The sequence below is a fragment of the Mustela nigripes genome, chromosome 2 (assembly GCF_022355385.1).
Source record: "Mustela nigripes isolate SB6536 chromosome 2, MUSNIG.SB6536, whole genome shotgun sequence".
In the NCBI taxonomy this organism is placed as follows: Eukaryota; Metazoa; Chordata; class Mammalia; order Carnivora; family Mustelidae; genus Mustela; species Mustela nigripes.
Window position 1 is genome coordinate 8,834,248 of NC_081558.1, and position 17,034 is coordinate 8,851,281.

Below are 17,034 nucleotides of genomic sequence, written 5' to 3' on the forward strand. Positions count from 1 at the left end.
AATGTGGGACTCGATCCCAGGACCCTGAGATCATGACCTGAGCTGAAGGCAGTGGCTTAACCCACTGAGCCACCCAGGCGCCCGAGCTTCTGCTTTTGTATTTCTTCCACTTTTTTCTTTTAATGTCATGTCCTTGCCCAGCGTGGGGCTAGAACTCACAACCCTGACTGAGATCAAGAGTCACGTGCTCTACCGACTGAGCCGGCCAGGCACCTCTCGTTTTTCTTTTTATTTATTTTTTTTAAAGATTTTATTGATTTATTTGAGAGAGAGACAGTGAGAGAGAGCATGAGCGAGGAGAAGGTCAGAGGGAGAAGCAGACTCCCCATGGAGCTGGGAGCCCCATGCGGGACTCGATCCCGGGACTCTGGGATCATGACCTGAGCCGAAGGCAGTCGTCCAACCAACTGAGCCACCCATGCGTCCCTCGTTTTTCTTTTTAATTTTCTCTGTCGTTACCTTATTCAATGAGATTTGAGTCATGTCTTATTTGAATCACGTTTTAAAATAAAGACAAGCATGTTTCTCCCCCGTGGGTCCCCTCCTCCAGATGTCCGCTCGGCACCCCAGGGCCTCACGTCACCACAGGAGGCCTGCCCCGCCGCCAGCAGGCTCACGGGGTGGGGGTGGGGGGCCACCCACCTGCATGCACTGGAACAGCAGCGTCATGATGTTGCTGCGGGCCACCAGCTGTTCCACGTGGCCGCCCAGGCCCTCCGCCAGGCCGCTGAGCAGGTCCAGCGCCACGATCATGAAGTCCTTGTCGGGGGCCTCGTATTGCTCAGGGTGCTGGGTGTACATCTGGGCAAAGAAGGGGCGGCCAGGCAGGTAAGGGGAGCAGGCCGGAGCCAGGGTAGCCACAGAGGAGCGCAGGGGCTGGTGGGAGGCTCACCATGGCCTGGGCCAGAGTCTTCTGCACCAGGGTGACGCAGCGCTGGTAGACGGGCTCGCAGTAGGGCAGGAAGCCGCTCTGCAGGGCAGTGGCCACCGACGACAGGCACTGGTTGGGAGGAGGGCAGGAGAGGTGAATTCGGGAAGGATGGGGCGGGGCATTTGGGAGCCGGCCAGGAGCCCACCAACCTCCAACAGAGGAAAGAGGTCCTTGTCTTCATCCTTGAGCTCATTCCACTTCTGGATCAGCGGAGGCATCAGCTTCTGGATGTATTCCTGGAGAGGGAGCAAGAAGTTGGGGCTTCCTGGGGGGGGGGGGCAGCCTGGCACCAGCAGAGCTCCCTGTGACTCAGAGGCACCTACTGCCTGAGCGATGAGATCTGAGCTCCTTGCTGTGGCTCAGGGGGCCCTATGAGGCCCTGCCATCCAGCCAGACCTCCAGGCCTGGCTCAGCGGCTCCCTTCTCACTGTCCCTGCCCCACCCAGCCCACTCTGCCCCCTCGGAGCCAGGGTCAGCTCCTCCTGGTTCCCACAGGCCCCTGAGCTTCCCCAGCACAGCACTTACCACGCTGTCTCATAACTGTCTGTCTCCCCCACTAGACTGAGAGCAGGGCGAGGGCGGGGGCCAGGTCTGTCTGCCTGTTGAGGTCACGGCCATGTCCCTGGCGTGCGACACAGGGTCGCCGCCAGGTCACTGGCAGCAGAGGAGCACAGGGCTCAAGAGGGAGATGCTGTGGGGTCTCACCGGCTGGTTGAGGTGGTGGCCCACAGAGTCAGCCAGGGTGCCGATAGCATCATAGAGGATGAGCAGGTTCTTGTGCTGGTACTTGCCGAAGGCGAAGACAAGGGTGTCCAGGATATAGCTGAGGTAGGGCACCAGCTCCGTGCAGGCCTCCTCCTCCAGGGTGGCAAAGGCACTGGAGTGGGGAAGGGGTTTAGTGGGCGGCCACAGGTGGGGCTGGGCCTGCGGGGGACGGGAGGGGAAAGGGATGCCCTTGGGATCAGACAGTACGAATACGTGAGAAATCAGCACGATGTCAAGATCACGAGCGTCATCACTTCCCAGAAGGCAGCTGGTGGGGCAGGGGTGGGGGCCGCGGGGGGCCGGGGGTCGAGGGTCACCTGCAAGCCGCCTCCTGCACCCTCTTGTTGCCATCCAGGATACGCTTGAGCAGCTCCGTCATCAGGGGCTTGAGGTGCATGTCGGGGGGCTGGCTGACCACCCAGTGGGCGTAGCGGCTCAGCGTCCAGCAGGCAATGGAGCGGACGAGGGCCTTCTTGTCCGACAGGCACTGGATGAGGTGCGGGATTAGCTCAGGCAGGTAGGGCACCATGCCCTGCATGCAGCCTGCAGGGACAGACAAGGGGGCAAGCCTGAGCCCCGCCGGAGCCAGCCACAGCCACCCTCCTGGGCAGAGCTGAGCAGCACCTAACGCGGGGGACGCCGAGGCTGGGAAAGCCAGGCTGGAGGCGGCATCCGAATCTGACTTTCCCCTCCGTCGGCGCCACCCTGGCACAGTCACTCACAGATTCACAGATGGTCGGGCAGCACAGTGACCAACATGGATAGAATGTAATTTTCTTCCAATTTTTAAAATTTTATTTATTTTGGGGGGCACCTAGGTGGCTCAGTCATTAAGCGTCTGCCTTAAGCTCAGGTCATGATCCCAGGGATCTGGGATCAAGCCCTTCATCGGGCTCCCTTGCTTGGCAGGAAGCCTGCTTCTCCCTCTCCCACTCCCCCTTGCTTGTGTTCCCTCTCTCCTGGTGTCTCTCTCTGTCAAACAAATAAATAGAAATCTTAAAGAAAATTATTTTTTATTTTTTTAAGTAGGCTGCATGCCGTGCTTGGTTGGAGCCTAGTGCAGGGCTTGAACTCATAGCCCTGAGAATTAAAGCCTGAGCTAAGATCAAGAGTCAGATGCTTGATCAACTGAGCCACGCAGGCGCCTCTTTATTTTTTTTTTTAAACTTAGGCAATACAGGGGCGCCTGGGTGGCGCAGTGAGCTAAAGCCTCTGCCTTTGGCTCAGGTCATGATCTCAGGGTCTTGGGATTAAGCCCCGAATGGGGCTCTCTGCTCAGTAGGGTGCCTGCTTCCCTCTCTCTCTCTCTGCCTGCCTCTCTGCCTACTTGTGATCTCTGTCAAATAAATAAATAATATCTTTAAAAAAACAATAATAAAAAAATAAATTTTTAAAATTTTATTTATTTTGGAGGGCGCCTGGGTGGTTCAGTGGGTTAAAGCCTCTGCCTTCAGCTCAGGTCATGATCCTGGGGTCCTGGGATCGAGCCCCACAAAGGGCTCTCTGCTCAGCAGAGCCTGCTTCCCACCCCTCCTCTGTCTGCCTCTCTGCCTACTTGTGAGCTCTGTCAAATAAATAAAATCTTTAAAATAAGTAAATAAATTAAAATTTAAAAAATAATAATAAAGTAAATAAATAAATACTTAGGCTCTACACCCAATGTGGGGCTCGAACTCTCGACCCTAAGACCAAGAGTCGCATGTTCCACTGACAGCCAGGCACCCAAGTATTTTTCTTCTGAAACATTTCTTAGATGTTTATGAGTTTTCTAGTTTTCATCTTTTGGAAAACAAAACAAAACAAAACACATAAACAGGGACGCCTGGGTGGCTCAATCAACTGAGTATCTGCCTTCAGCTCGGGTCGTGGTCTCAGGGTCCTGGGATCGAGTCCCACATCAGACAGTCTGCTTCTCCCTCTCCCACTTCCTCTCCATGATCTCTTGATCTCGCTCTCCCTCAAGTTATTAAAACAAAACAAAAAAAACTGTGAACGTAGCTCCTGTTCGGAGAACACAGATAACAGCACACCACCTAATAATCCGAGACCCAAGGGTCAATTCCTCTAAAATTTTCTCCCATTAAAATCTTTTCGCAGAACCTTCAGGAAGCCCGTGAACATAAGCACACGTGACGTTACCGTAACATGCGCTGTGCTTATCATACAAGGAAACCTTTCCTTAACTAAATTTCAAAAGCTCACCAGGGTGAAGGCTGCTGCTGCTGGGCCTGAACCTCGCACGACAGGCCTGGATGCTGCGGCACCTGCTCCCAAGTGACGCGGGTAACACACCCGTGGGTGGCCCGGGAAGCGGTATGATGGTGTCAACTTCCCGCCCCCCCGCCCCATTTCCCCATCTGCGCACCCCCACCTCATCAGGAGGGCTGCCTGTTGTTACTGTTGTAGCCCTAACTGTGCCGAACTCCTCACAGAACTGCTGTCGGCAAGAATTAGAGGGAGGGCTTGCGTCGTGGCGCCCAGGGGTTCCGTTCAGGCCCAGAGGCAGAGGGGAAGATTCCTGTCCCAGAGCTGTTTGGTGGGGACCGAGCAGGCCTCTGAGAGAGAGAAAGAACCTGCGGCTGGGCTCAGCCAGGCTCAGCCGGGCCCCACGGCTACGCAGCACAGCCCGGCCCGGGCCAGCTCCGGAGTGCCGCGCCAGCACAGGGCTCGAGGTCAGGCCCTCCCATGCCAGCCAGCGGGGCACTCACCCTCAGCGATGGCGCCCAGCACCAGGATGCCTGACTCTTTGACCACCCACTCAGGGTGGAAGAGGAGTCCCTTGAGCAGGGGGAGTAGGTGGGGCAGCAGCTCCTCCCGGAAGACATTGGCCAGGACGTCCAGCGCAGCTGCCGAGCACTTCCCTGGGACAGGAGGGGAGATGAGGCGGCAGGTTCAGGGAAGCCCTTTTGGACGGGCTGCCAGCCTCCTAGACTTGAGCCCCAGGATCAGAGATCATGTGGGCACCTTCACCATCTGCTCTGAGTAGGCCTCTCATCGCCTCCCGAGAGAGGCAGCCCCTGGGCTTGCTGCCCTCCCCCACCCAGCCAGCCCCCACAGGCCAGGCCACGCACTCAGATTCCAGTCAGACAAAGCATCGTCATCATCATCGTCCTCTGCGTCCTCCGAGCCATCGGGCCGCTCAGCCTCATGGGGCAGTGTCACTGTGCGGGACTTATGGAAACGTGGCTTGATGTCCTGCTCGCTGTCAGGGACTGCCTCGTCCTCCTCCACGTCCCCCTGTGGGGCCGGGCAGACCACTAAGCACCAGCGGGGCCCCCAGCCTCAATGCCCCAGCCCTCACCTGCCCATTCATGCCCGACAGTGGGCCCTGACTGACCTTGAGCAGAATGATGTCGATTTCTGAGTATTTCATCCCATTCACCAGGATGGGGATCAACCTGTTGGGAGAGACGCTGCTCATCGAGGGGGAAGCGTCGAGCCAGAAGCAATGTATGGAACTTAGGGGTATTATCCTGATCTAGTTCTAGCCGCTGGGACTAAGACAAAGTGGACACCACTCCTAGCTCCACAAGAGGGTTCCTAACCCAGACCTGGCCACTCAGGGAATTCTAGACCTCTGAATACACCGAAAAGCTTAGGACAGTGGCTGCTCCCTAGCATACTGTAAGGCAAGGAGGACTTAGGGTTCTTCCCCAGGATGGGCCAGGTCAAACAAGCCAATAGGCAGGGCAGCTGGTCTCCCCAGCTGGACTCCATGCACCTGGGGACTAGAAACTTTGATTCATGACTCAGCGGTAGGCAAGTGATCCAAGTTAGTCAAGGAGGGTCAGCCCTAGGACTTGTGCTGCAGGTACTAGCTGAGACAGAATTTCTTTCCTCTGAGGTCCCTAAGCTTGAAGGTAGCAGAAAGCTACAGCACTACAAAGGAGGAAGGTCGGGCCTGATGACAAAGACAGCACAGAGTGTGTAGATCTGAGACCATACTGACGTCTTTTACATCCTTTGAGCACCTGGATCCAGCTATACTTGAAGCCTCTGTCAACTTTTCATTTTTTTCACCTATAACTTACCTAATTTCTAAGTCATTTAAGACTACCATACTTGCTAAATAAACATACGCGGGGACAGAAAGTAAAGGGAGGTAGAGAATACAGACTGAAGGTAACACAGGGGATAACCAGACAGAAGGCAGAGCACAGCAAGGGACAGAGGCAGAGGCGGGGCAGAGGGCAGGAGTGGCACTCACTGGACCAGGTGAGAGGCCAGGACTTCCTTGCAGATGGGCTGCTCGGCCAGCGTCAGCCAGAACTCACAGGCCTCCAGGGCCACGTTCTCATCATGGTCCTGGGTCCTCTGCAGCATGTACTAGGGCAGAGTGGGAGAAAGGCTAAGGCCTGGTCGAGCCAGGGGTGCCTCCCCTAACCCACCGCCTGCCCCCCAGCACGCGTGCGCCTGCCTGGCAGGGCTCACCTGGATGATGCTGTGCATGTGGGGGATGAGCCTGTCAATCCGCACTTCCAGCAGCATCACCAGGGCACGGCACACGTTCTTCCGCACCTCAGGGTCATCGTCCACGGCCAGGGCGAACAGGTGCTGCAGGGAAGGTGGGATCAGCGGCAGCATGGCCCTCGGCTCTTGCCCTGCTCACCCCCGGCCCGGCAGCCCACCTCGATGAACGTGTCGATGTTGTCCATCAGCGCCTGGGCCCGGTCCATGATGAACTGGTTCACGCAGGCGATGGCATGGGACCTGAAAGCGAGCGGGCACCTGGGTCAACCCTGACCCGGCCCCCTCCAGCCCTCTCCCCGCCCAGGAGTCACACTCACCGGATCTTTGGGCTGCAGTGCTTGAAGAACTGTAAGAACTTAGGGATCATGATGTTGAGAGGCCTATTGAGGGCATCACTGTCCAGGAGCTCAGATGAGTCTTCGCAGATCTTCTGCAGGGCTCCGAAGGCTCCCTGAGTAGAGAGGAGTAGGCAGACAGCTGTGAACCCCGGCCCCGTCCCAGCTCCCACCCAGGTGGGCCACAGCTGGTCACCTACCTCACAGGTGTTATAATCCTCCGAGTTGAGGAGGTTGCACAGCTGGGGCAGCAGCTCGGGCCACATCTGCAGCTCGCCCTTGGAAGCGATGGTGGTGATGAGAATGCCTGGGGCAGCCGGGAGAGGGCGCTGCCTCAGGCTGGGGGCTGGGAGCGGGCCCGCCGCACTCGCTCCGCGGGCTCACAGGCTGGCTGTGTGCAGTCCCCCAGAAGCCCTACCCTTTCGAGTTCCTCTGAGCCTTACTGTAAGCCAGCTCCGCTGCAGGTTCTGGGATGCAGCACAGAACTAAACGCAAAATCCCTGCTATTGGGAGCTATCTAGTGAGAGAGGTTTCAAGGTAAAAATAAGTCAGCAAGGGGCACCTGGGTAGCTCAGTTATTAAGCGTCTGCCTTCGGCTCAGGTCATGATCCCAGTGTGCTGGGACCGAGCCCCGCATCGGCTCCCTGCTCAGCAGGAAGCCTGCTTCTCCTTCTCCCACACCCCCTGCTTCTGTTCCCTCTCGCTGTTGTCTGTCTCTGTCAAAAAAATAAATAAAATCTCGGGGCACCTGGGTGGCTCAGTGGGTTAAAGCCTCTGCCTTTGGCTCAGGTCATGATCCCAGGGTCCTGGGATGGACCCCCACATGGGGTTCTCTGCCTGCTTCTCTACCTACTTGTGATCTCCGTCTGTCAAATAAATAAATAAAATCTTTTAAACATATACATATGTATGTGTATATACATATATATTTTTTTCTTTTTTTAAAGTTAACAAATATATAAATAAACCAGCAAAAGACCTGGGAGGCTAGGTGCCGAAAGCTAAGGGGGGGTAGTAAAGCAGAGAAGACGGCAGGCAACGGCTGAGGTTGAGGGCAGCAATTTTTTTTTTTTAAGTTAATTTGTGTATTTATTTTTTCAGTAATCTCTACACCCAGCGTGGGGCTTGGACTTATGATCCCGAGATCGAGAGTCTCAGGCTCCTCTGACCAAATCAGCCAGTTGCCCCATTTTAAAAATGGGTGGCTAGGGGCACCTGGGTCGCTCAGTGGGTTAAAGCCTCTGCTTTCATCTCAGGTCATGATCCCAGGGTCCTGGGATGGAGCCCCGCATCAGGCTCTCTGCTCAGCGGGGAGCCTGCTTCCACCTCTCTCTCTATCTGTCTGCCTCTCTGCCTACTTGTGATCTCTGTCGGTCAAATAAATAAATAAAATCTTTAAAAAAAAAAAAATGGGTGGCTAGAACAGGCCTCACCCAAGGTAATACCTTGCCATCTGAGCAAAGACCTGAAAGAGATGAGGAAGGAGCTGTCCAATTCCCCGGGGCAAGAGCGTCCTGCTGCCCAGACAGAGGGAAAGGCAGGCGCGCAAAAGGCCTGGGGCAAGGGCAGGCCAGGTGTGCTCCAAGATGGGTGAGGAGTCAGAGGGCGGAGGTGGGGGCAGGCAGAGGGAGGTGGTGAGGGCTGAGCGGTGACAGGCGCAGGTTGTGGCAGCCTGTAAAGCCCTGGGGAGACTTTGAAGCCCATGGGCAGCCTGCAATAGGCATGCGCGGCGCGAGGGCCAAGAGGCAGCCGAGCTGAAGTAGGGCGAGAGCAGTGCAGATAGGGTACTAGAAGCCAGGAGGTGGCAGTGTTTTCCCAGCAGGGATAACTCTGCCCGGCCATCCCTCCAGATGACCCTGCCTCCTGCTTCTGCTCTAGGGAAGATGTTACCTGCGCAAGGGAGACTGTGAGGACTTGGGAATGCAGTCCCAGTCCCAGTTCCATCCCTGCTGTGCAACCTTGGCCACATGGCCCAACCTCTCTGTGGTTCACTGGCGGATAAAAGAACCTGTTCCTAGGGCTACTAGAAGTTTCAATACCTTAATTCAAACACTCAGAGCAGAACCTAGCTACGCAGTGAACTTGGTAAGTCCAGATCCTTCTGCTGGCCTCACAGGGGGTGTCATCAGGCCTATAGGTAGCAGGCCCCAAGATCAGGACTTCTAGCAAGACAGTATCTGGCTCACATGTAATACTATTTTTCTGTCTTTACTGCAAATTTTTAACGTTGTGTTCCCTTTACTGCAAGCAAATGTTTTTTCTTTTAAAAGTCATATAGAACTTTCTTCTAAAGACAACTTTTAAAAGTTGTCATTAATCTAAACAATAAAAACAGAAGTCGGCTGTATGTCAACTACACCTCAGTAAAGGTAGAAAAAGAAGCAAGTCAGTAACAAAGAGCTGGGCTGGTGTTTCTCAGTAGCAAAGTGGCGGGAGGTAAAATTGATGGAGAATTCTCAGTTGTCCTTTTTTTTTTTTTTTTAAAGATTTTATTTATTTATTTGACAGAGTGAGAGATCACAGTAGGCAAGCAGAGAGAGAAGAAGAAGCAGGCTTTCCACTTAGCAGAGAACCTGATGTGCGGCTCGATCCCAGGAGCCTGAGATCATGAACTGGGCAGGAAGGCAGAGGCTTAACCCACTGAGCCACCCAGTCGCCCCCTCAGTTGTCCTGTTATCTTGCTCAGGCAGCCCTCCTGGGGGGTCAGGAAGGTCCAAACACAAACCAAACTTCCATTTCACCCCATCATTACTGGTGAGAACTAACTAAAAACACGAACTCCACAGGAGGGGGTGGGGGGCATGCACTTGTCTTCCGAGTGTGCTACACCCTCAGAATCTAAACAGAATCGTGGATATTGAGTGACCGCCTCCAGAGTGGGAATGGCTGTCTTGGGAGGGAGTGGTTCAGAGCACAGACCAGTGCTGGTTGCTTCTGAACTCTGCTACTCACCAAATAAGGCCCTTAACACCTCTGTGCCTCAGTGTCCTCCTCTGAAAAATGGCAACACCAACAGTAGTACTACCACCCACCGTACTGGAGCAGCCAGTGAATCGATGCCCTTAACACGCTGAAAAGCTCCTTCGCTGGGAGTAAGAACTCGGGGTGCCGCCCGCTCTCACCTATGGTAGCTCGGATGAGCGAGGAGGCATCGCCAATGTTGTTCAGGCACTCCTGCTTGATGAAGTCGGCCACGGGGGGCGGAAAGCTCTGGTAATGTGCCTTCACGTTGTTCTTAAGGATGAGACCGCTGAGGGAACGAGTTGGCTCATCTGAGGCAGGAAGGCAGAGGGTCAGGGGAGCACGGGGGAGAAAGAGGGGTCCCGCTAGAGTCTGGGGGGAGGGCACTGAGAGCATACCTTCCGACTTGAGTCTGGTCAGAACAAAGATTAGGTAGTTGTTGAAGTCGGGAAACTGGTTCAGTTGTTTGAGTTTCTGCCAGGCTGTTAAGGGACTTGGGAGACAAGGGCCTTCCCCAGGTGAGTTCCCTTACTGTCGTGTAGCCAAAAGTCCTTCTGACCATTGGGACCAGGCAGACAGCTCCTGAGACCCCACCTGTCAAGCCCCGGGCCAGAACAGCACAGTGCTGCAGGCACACCAGTATCACCAGGCGGGTGGGAGTCAGCAGGCCGGTGGGAAAGCACGCCTCAGCTTCCCATCCACTCTCTCAGACCTGGCTAGAGCAGGAGAGGGTTGCCAGAGCCACTCTGTCCAACCGAGGCAGCGGCTACTCAGTCCTGCTCATAAACAGTCCCATGTTGCCTGCTTTTTTAAAAAAGAAGGGAATCTATGTTTTCAAGTAAAAGTTGCTGATAGTTTAAATACCTTAAACTTTAACTTATTAAGTTTAACTAAGCATCGCGTGGGAAAAAGAAATGGTAACCACAAACCTAAGCAAAAACTAAGTGCCAGCCCCCTCCCCCACAGGGCCACATTACCTCTAGAAATGGGACCCAAGAATTCTAACCCTAAATTCTCTGCCAAAGCTAGCTCCTGCCCTAAGAGAGTCTGTGAACTTGGGATTTAGGGAGTCAAGCCCTTTCCCCTGGCCTTCAGGGTCTACCCTGTTCCCCCTAGACCCGGAAGGAAGGAAGGATACGTCCTGGACGATGCGCTGCGTGGCTGTGTTGGGTGACTGCGAGTCCTTGAGCAGCTGCAGGACCTGCTGCAGACCCTGCTCATCTGGCTGCCAGTCCATGGCGCAAGGTGAGCTGCGGGGGTAGGGGCCGGGGGTCAGCACTGGGTCCCAGGAGCCCCATGTGAGACCCGGGCTGAGCCCCAGGCAGCGCGACGGGAGCGCCCTCGGCAGATAGGCGGAGGCTGCCGATCCACACCAGCCCAAGTGCGGGGTCCCGGCCAGATGCGCCATCAACGACCGCGCGGTCTTGGGCTCGAGAGCGCAGGTGAGGGAAACTGGAAGCGGGCCGAGGGAGGCGGTGGCGGGGGCCGGCGGGGCCTCATCCGGCCCAGCACGGAGCCTTCGTCCCAGGGCGGCCCATGCCGCCTCCCCCGGCTGCGGGCGTTACGGCTTCCGCCAGCCTCACGGCCGCCAGGCAAGGCCCCAGCCACCTCTCCATCCAGGGCCCTGCTCCAGACCGCGATAGCGCCCCTGTCCCCGCGATCTCCCTGGTCCAGACACGGTCCCCAAAGAGCCCTCTTCTTCCGAAATCCAGACCTCAAGCTCCGACAGATCCCAGGCGCCTCCTCCGCCTCGGTCTGGCCCCTGAGCCTCCCAGATGCACGGTCCCAAGGTACTCCAGTCGTCCCGATTTCTGCCACCTCCCCTAATCCGTTTCTCCAAACGGAGCCGGTTGCCAGACGCTCCTCTTTTTGGCCTAGCCAGACTCCATCCAGAGATTCCCCTTAATAGAGTCCGAAGCAATCCCCGGACAGGTCCTACTTGCCTCTCGGAATGAGAGCCTGCCAAGTCGGCCACCCTGTGAAAGATGACCCCTGGACAGGTCCCTGTCGCTTTCCCCAATCAGGTCTGGCCAAGTCTCCCCGCCACCACCACCTCCTGCCCTAGTCAGCATTAACTCCTGCTGGCAGATCTCTGTTGTTTCCCCCAATCAAGTTTGGACAAGGCCCCCAACACCTCGAAGTGGAAATCCACTTCTTCCGATCTCTGCAGCTTCCCTAGTTAGGCCCGGTCGAACACCTCCCAGAGCACTCCCCTCAACGGATCCTAGCGACGCCTCGAAGTGAGACCTAGCAAAGCCCTCTGGAACGAAGTCCGACGACCCTCCTTCTCAGGGTCCAAGAAGACCCCCAACTTTTCAATGAGACCTCGCCCAACCAGATCCAACCAAAGCCCTGTCGAAGTACCCCCCCACACACACCCGATCCTCGCGACGTTCCCCAATCAGGCCCTAAGCAGTCCCCAGGCGCTTCCCCCAGATCCCTTCCAGCCCGACCCCAGCCGCCCCACTGGCCCGATTCTCGAAGCACCGGGGTCTCGCCCGGCTCCGAGGCCCCGCCCCCTAGCCCCGGCTCGGTTTCCCCCTCCCCCGCCTCAGCCCGTTCTCACTGCCTCGCGAATGGGGCCCAAACCAGGTTGTCGGCCTTTCCCGGTCAGGCGCGGCTCCGACGGCCGGGCCGCGCGCAACGCAGATCCAGAGCCCCGGGAGGGTCAACGCAAGCCCGGGCTCAGCCGGTCGGACTTCGGGTAAGGCCCACTTACCCGGCCCCGGGTGGCAGCAGCGGCGCCGTGCGCTGCGGCTTCTCCTGAGACTCCCGCGGAAGGAGGGAGCCAAAGAGAGGGAATGAAAAAAAAAACGCGGCCGTGGATGAACCACGGCGGCTTCCGTACGCCGTTCAAATTGACCCAGCCGAGCCAATCGAAAGGCACAGCAGTAACACGTGGCCCGGCACGGGGGAGACCCAGGCCCCGCTGATGCCGGGTCACGTGACCGAAGTATTGGCGGCTCGCCTGGCCTCTCTGGCCGTTTGGTCTTCCCAGCGTCTCGTTTTCTCAGCGTCTCACGCCTGCCAGACAGCTGCTTCCTTATAGGAGCTGAGTTTGGTGGCGCATGGGACTTTCGGTATTTGGTGGGCCCGTGAACCTCTGGGCCACAGCCAGTTGTGCCTTTCACCCCCTTCTCTACGAATTCATAGAGGGCCTTTCCCCGCGCATCCAGAAGGTTCCTGAGAAGAGCACAGTAGGTGTTCTCAAGGAAAGATCGGAGGGAATTCCTCAGCCTAGCGTGAATATTAGACCCCAGACACAAAGGAAGGACTAAGCCACATAAAGGGAGTGCCTAAGATAGGCTGCGTTCCTGCAGAAGCCTCAGGCACATTTTGTGTATTTATTTTCCAGTACTGTTTGATACTTTTTACAAGGATATGAGAAAAACCCACAAGGATATAAAATTCTAAACGAAATGAATCAACGCTGAAGTGAAAGGGCTAACCTCTTTCCCTACCTGAAGCTGAATGAGCTGAAACAGACCAGGAAATTTAGGCAAGGGCAGGGTCATGATGAAAGACATCTTCGTAATCCTTGCGCCATCTAAGAACAAAGTAGGGCACCTCTTTTAAGAGTGGAGCAGCAGACGAGGGAGAAGCTAGAGACCCTGGGCCCTCTGTTTCCCCATGTCCTGGCCAGGCTGATACACAGATAGGCAACCAAAAAAAAAAAAGAAGAGGCAACCTAGGGCCACTCGGGAGTCTTAGTTTCCCAGCTAGTCAAATGGGCTTAAGACTAGTTTGCTGGGTTAGAGATCACCAAGTTAAGCATTACCAGGCCCGCTGCAAACTGTTCTTTGAAAACTTTCTTTAACCCTGAGAGTCTCAAGGCCATCCTTTCATTGTATTCAGCCACGCCCTAAGCCAATATTTACTGATTTTAATCAACTAGCCCTTTAATCTCCAAGGACAACCCAGCCCTGCCTTGAGGAACTTTTTGGCTCCATGAGTGGCAGGTCAGTTTTTGGTCCAACCTGAAGGAAGGGGACTGGTTTCTCAACCAACTTCCCCTTAGCCAAAGTCAGTGCCCCTCTGTTCATTTATGGAAAAAAGGTACCTAAGTCCTCTCCTTCCAGTCAGTACTGGGCCTTCCACACTTGGGAAGGGTCGGCTGGCGTCTAACGCCAGTCAGAGACTTACTAAAGGAGTAATGGGGTTTTACTTATTAAAACTGAAACCTGGTGGAGAGACACGTGCAGAAAGCAGCCGCTCACGCATGCGCAATGGCCTTCCCGCGCACACCCTGAGGAGCTGGAACTACAAATCCCGTCACACCGTGCGCTCGCGTCACCGTGCCTGCGGATTCTGGCTGTGGCTCAAAACCGTGTGGTTCGGAGAAACCCCCACCCCACCCCCCACCCCCACCCCGGTTGAAGGTGGGCCTTGAGCTGAAGGAAGAGTGATATTGAGGGACTGGGACTGGAAGTTTCGGGAGGGGGTGCTAATGGAGTTTTCTGCTCAGGGTTGGGAGTTGCCCCAGATAAGGGTCAGATGGGAAGAGGGCTGGAGATGCGCGAGAGAATTTCATGCTCACCCTCTGCTGTTTATGTGTCAAGTTTCCAGTGGTCCTGCGCAAGCCTCGGGAGCGAAGAGAGTCAGGCAGAATAAAGTGACCCCTGCTGTCTTTGTGGTCCACGATACTAGCCCTCGTATAATCACACAAGTCTTTCTTCCTACTCCCAGCTAACGGATTTAAGTTCCGAATCCAGGCTTTTCCCCCATTTCTTTTACTTTACTTTTGTTTTTAAGTAGGTTCCATGCGCAGTGTGAGGCTTGAACTCATGGCCCCAAGATCAAGAGTTACATGCTCTACCGACTGAGACAGTCAGGCACTTCATATCCCTATTTCTTAAGCACCTACTTTACTGCCTATCATAAGAGCCCTGTATACAGCAAACTTACTCCAAACTAGAAGCGCTCAGTACAAAAAGAAAACCAAGGAGCCAGTGCCCAACCGTGAATCTCAGATGGGAGACAAAGTCCTCTCCGTTTACAACAGCCTCCCTGTCCGAGCATCTCTTCACACGGCAGCCATGTTTAAAGGTCACCATTTCTCAAACAGGTCCCCCAACCCAAGCCAATTGCTTCATTTGGAGAAACAATAACAGCTGTTTTAAATAATGTCAGGGTTAATGTTGACTTCAATACTGCCGTTATTTTAGAACTTGACTGTAGAGATGCTTCCCTATTCTACCCCTATTATTTATTTATTTAAGAAGGTGAGAGAGAGAGAGAGAGAGAGAGCACACACAAAGGGAGAGGGAGAAGCAGACTCCCTGCTGAGCACGGAGCCCAATATGGGGCTCTATCCCAGGACCCTGGGATCGTGACCTGAGCTGAAGACAGACACTTAACCGAAGGAGCCGCCAACGCACCCTTATCCCTGTTTCAGACATGAAGAACTTAAAACACAGAAAGGCTGTTACTTACCCAAGATCACGCAACTAACAGGCACCAGAATAGTTTGAAGCCGCAGCTGTGCGACTCACCAAACCCTGAATTCGATTGTCCTCCCCTTCAGACTTTCCCCGGGTCAGAACGGGTGAATGTAGTGAAAGGGGATGCTGGGACTCCATCAGCTCCTCCTGCCTCCTGACACTCCAGAAAAGAGGCTGAGCTGCTGCAGGGACGACCTACTTCTCCCACTTGTGTTTCTTTTTAAAGATCCAGCGGCTGCTGGTGCCTTTGAGGAAGGAGGTAAGGGTGGCACACTGGCTGCCTAAGTCCCCTCCCCCAACACTACATCCCCAAGGCTAAAGTTACACCTGGGCCAGCTCACCATCCCCAAAGCAGGAGGGAGAGAACTTTGAGCCAATGTGGAAAATATTAAATCAGACAAGCCTAAGTGTATTAGCTAGAAATAAGAGGGGCGGGTCTCCTGTTCCAAAACCTGCTTGTGCTTTTCTCTTTAACAAGCCAGGCCATCTTTTGGCTCAGGGTCTTTGTACCTGTTCCTTTGCCCTTGCATACCTCCAAGGATCATCTTTAATGCTTTCAGAACTTAGGAGAAGTGTTACCTTCTTAAGGAGGCCATCCCTGACCAACTTAAAATTGCCATCTCTCCCATTGATCTTAGTTCCCCTTTCATACCTCTCCCCGCCCCCCCCCCCCATAGAATGTATAACCATTTGATGTGTTCCGTGTTCTATTTTGTTTCCTCAACTAGAATGTTAGTCCCACTGGAACAAGGTGTTTCAGCTGTTTTGGTGCTTAGTATTTGGAATGCCCCACCCAGTTTCCCATAGGCCAGAGCTGGCAGTCTGAGGCCGGGTGGGTACCATACTACCTCATCTGTCCTCCCTCTGCCTACATGGGTCTCAGGTACCTGGTGGCCACCATGATCCTCCTGATGGACGGGGATGGGAGCCTGAATCTGGGATGGGCAGGGGTGGCAAGCTGCTCGGCATTCCTGCATGGGAAGGTCTGGTAGCTGGGCCCATGGCTGGGGGACCCACATGTGGTCTAGAAGGTTTGAGAAGGGAGGTTTGGGAGGCAAGGACTTCTTAAAACATTTGTGGGCTCAGTGGGGGAACAGGCAGCTAGGTAGTTTCCAGGAAGGCCCAGAAGTAAAAGCACTAAAGGGGCACTAGAGAAGTCAGTCTTCCCTTAGGACACCCCATCCCCTGACATGTGAATAATCATGTTCTGCAAGGTGGTGTTTGTGCTCCTTCTGATCATATATACACAAGGGTGGGGTCAATCGAGCCTCACTGGAGAGGCTGCAAGAGCAACCCCACCAAATCCAGATCCCAGCCCTCCTCACCTCAACCGCCAACACTCCACCACCTCCCCTCCCCAAATCATGGCCCAGTCTCATCTCCAAGCTCTGCCCCAGCAGCCAGAGGGGGCCTGTTAAGACAGATAACACATAACCTATTGCTCCTTAGCTCATACCGCCCCCACAACAAAGACTTCCTCTTACCAAGAATGAAGTCCCACATCCTGACCCAACATACAAGGCTGTGTATATAATCCACACCCCATCCTCATTCTTTAGGTCCAGTTATGTGGGCCACCGTGAAGCTCCCCACAAAGGCCACCTGTTCTCCCACCTGTTTTTACACTGTTCCCTCCACCTGCTTCCTCACCTCCCTAAGGACTCAGATCAGATGTCAAGAGAAATAGACAACTTTCCCCTAGCCTCTACCCTGTATTTCTTCCCAGTCACCTCCCCAAATGACTTCCCCTTTTTGTTCATTTCCTTCTAGAAGGGCAGGGAGTGTACATGGTCTGTTCTTTTCACTCTTATGACCCCAAGGTCCAGAACAGCAGAGGCACACAGTAGGCATTCGTGTCAGCTGAATGAAGAAACTGACAGTTCTGGCCTGGCCAAATGGGGCTGTGATGGGGCACTGAGCATGAGCAGCACCACTGGGGCTCTGTCAGGGGTAGGGGGTAATGGGTCCTCAGGAGAGTCTCATCACCAACAGGAGGGGATGCACCCCTGTCTGTCCCATACCCCCAAATAAACCCCTCACCAAGCCAGACCCAGGACCAGGTGTAGAACCAGGCAACGGGAGAAGGGAGTGCTTCTGGTGGAGAACAAAGAAGGCAAACCAAGCACACAGC

The 17,034-nt window shown here is 54.9% G+C and overlaps 1 protein-coding gene and 1 non-coding gene across 8 annotated transcripts in view; both read right to left on the reverse strand.

Annotated features, from left to right (window-relative positions):
• Window positions 1-15,062, reverse strand: part of TNPO2 (transportin 2) — a 19,843-nt gene extending 4,781 nt beyond the window's left edge. The window contains exons 1-18 of one of the 7 annotated variants that reach the window (XM_059389113.1): window positions 14,896-15,062; window positions 12,924-13,009; window positions 10,601-10,712; window positions 9,861-9,936; window positions 9,624-9,773; window positions 6,702-6,808; window positions 6,484-6,617; window positions 6,325-6,406; window positions 6,128-6,250; window positions 5,904-6,022; window positions 5,034-5,094; window positions 4,768-4,933; window positions 4,405-4,557; window positions 2,014-2,239; window positions 1,637-1,808; window positions 1,081-1,167; window positions 893-1,000; window positions 643-801 (exon numbers count right to left, since the gene is read on the reverse strand). In XM_059389113.1, coding sequence (XP_059245096.1) covers window positions 643-801; window positions 893-1,000; window positions 1,081-1,167; window positions 1,637-1,808; window positions 2,014-2,239; window positions 4,405-4,557; window positions 4,768-4,933; window positions 5,034-5,094; window positions 5,904-6,022; window positions 6,128-6,250; window positions 6,325-6,406; window positions 6,484-6,617; window positions 6,702-6,808; window positions 9,624-9,773; window positions 9,861-9,936; window positions 10,601-10,699 — 2,022 coding nt within the window. In that variant the 5' untranslated portion in view covers window positions 10,700-10,712; window positions 12,924-13,009; window positions 14,896-15,062. Of the gene's footprint in view, window positions 1-642; window positions 802-892; window positions 1,001-1,080; window positions 1,168-1,636; window positions 1,809-2,013; window positions 2,240-4,404; window positions 4,558-4,767; window positions 4,934-5,033; window positions 5,095-5,903; window positions 6,023-6,127; window positions 6,251-6,324; window positions 6,407-6,483; window positions 6,618-6,701; window positions 6,809-9,623; window positions 9,774-9,860; window positions 9,937-10,600; window positions 10,732-12,181; window positions 12,294-12,923; window positions 13,010-14,895 lie in introns of those variants that run through there. The other 6 variants (XM_059389114.1, XM_059389115.1, XM_059389112.1 and 3 more) reach the window with 6 other exon arrangements.
• On the reverse strand, window positions 1,888-1,956 carry LOC132012759 (small nucleolar RNA SNORD41). The gene has a single exon (XR_009402740.1). It is a non-coding gene; the product is annotated as a small nucleolar RNA SNORD41 (small nucleolar RNA).
• Window positions 15,063-17,034: the final 1,972 nt, after the last annotated feature.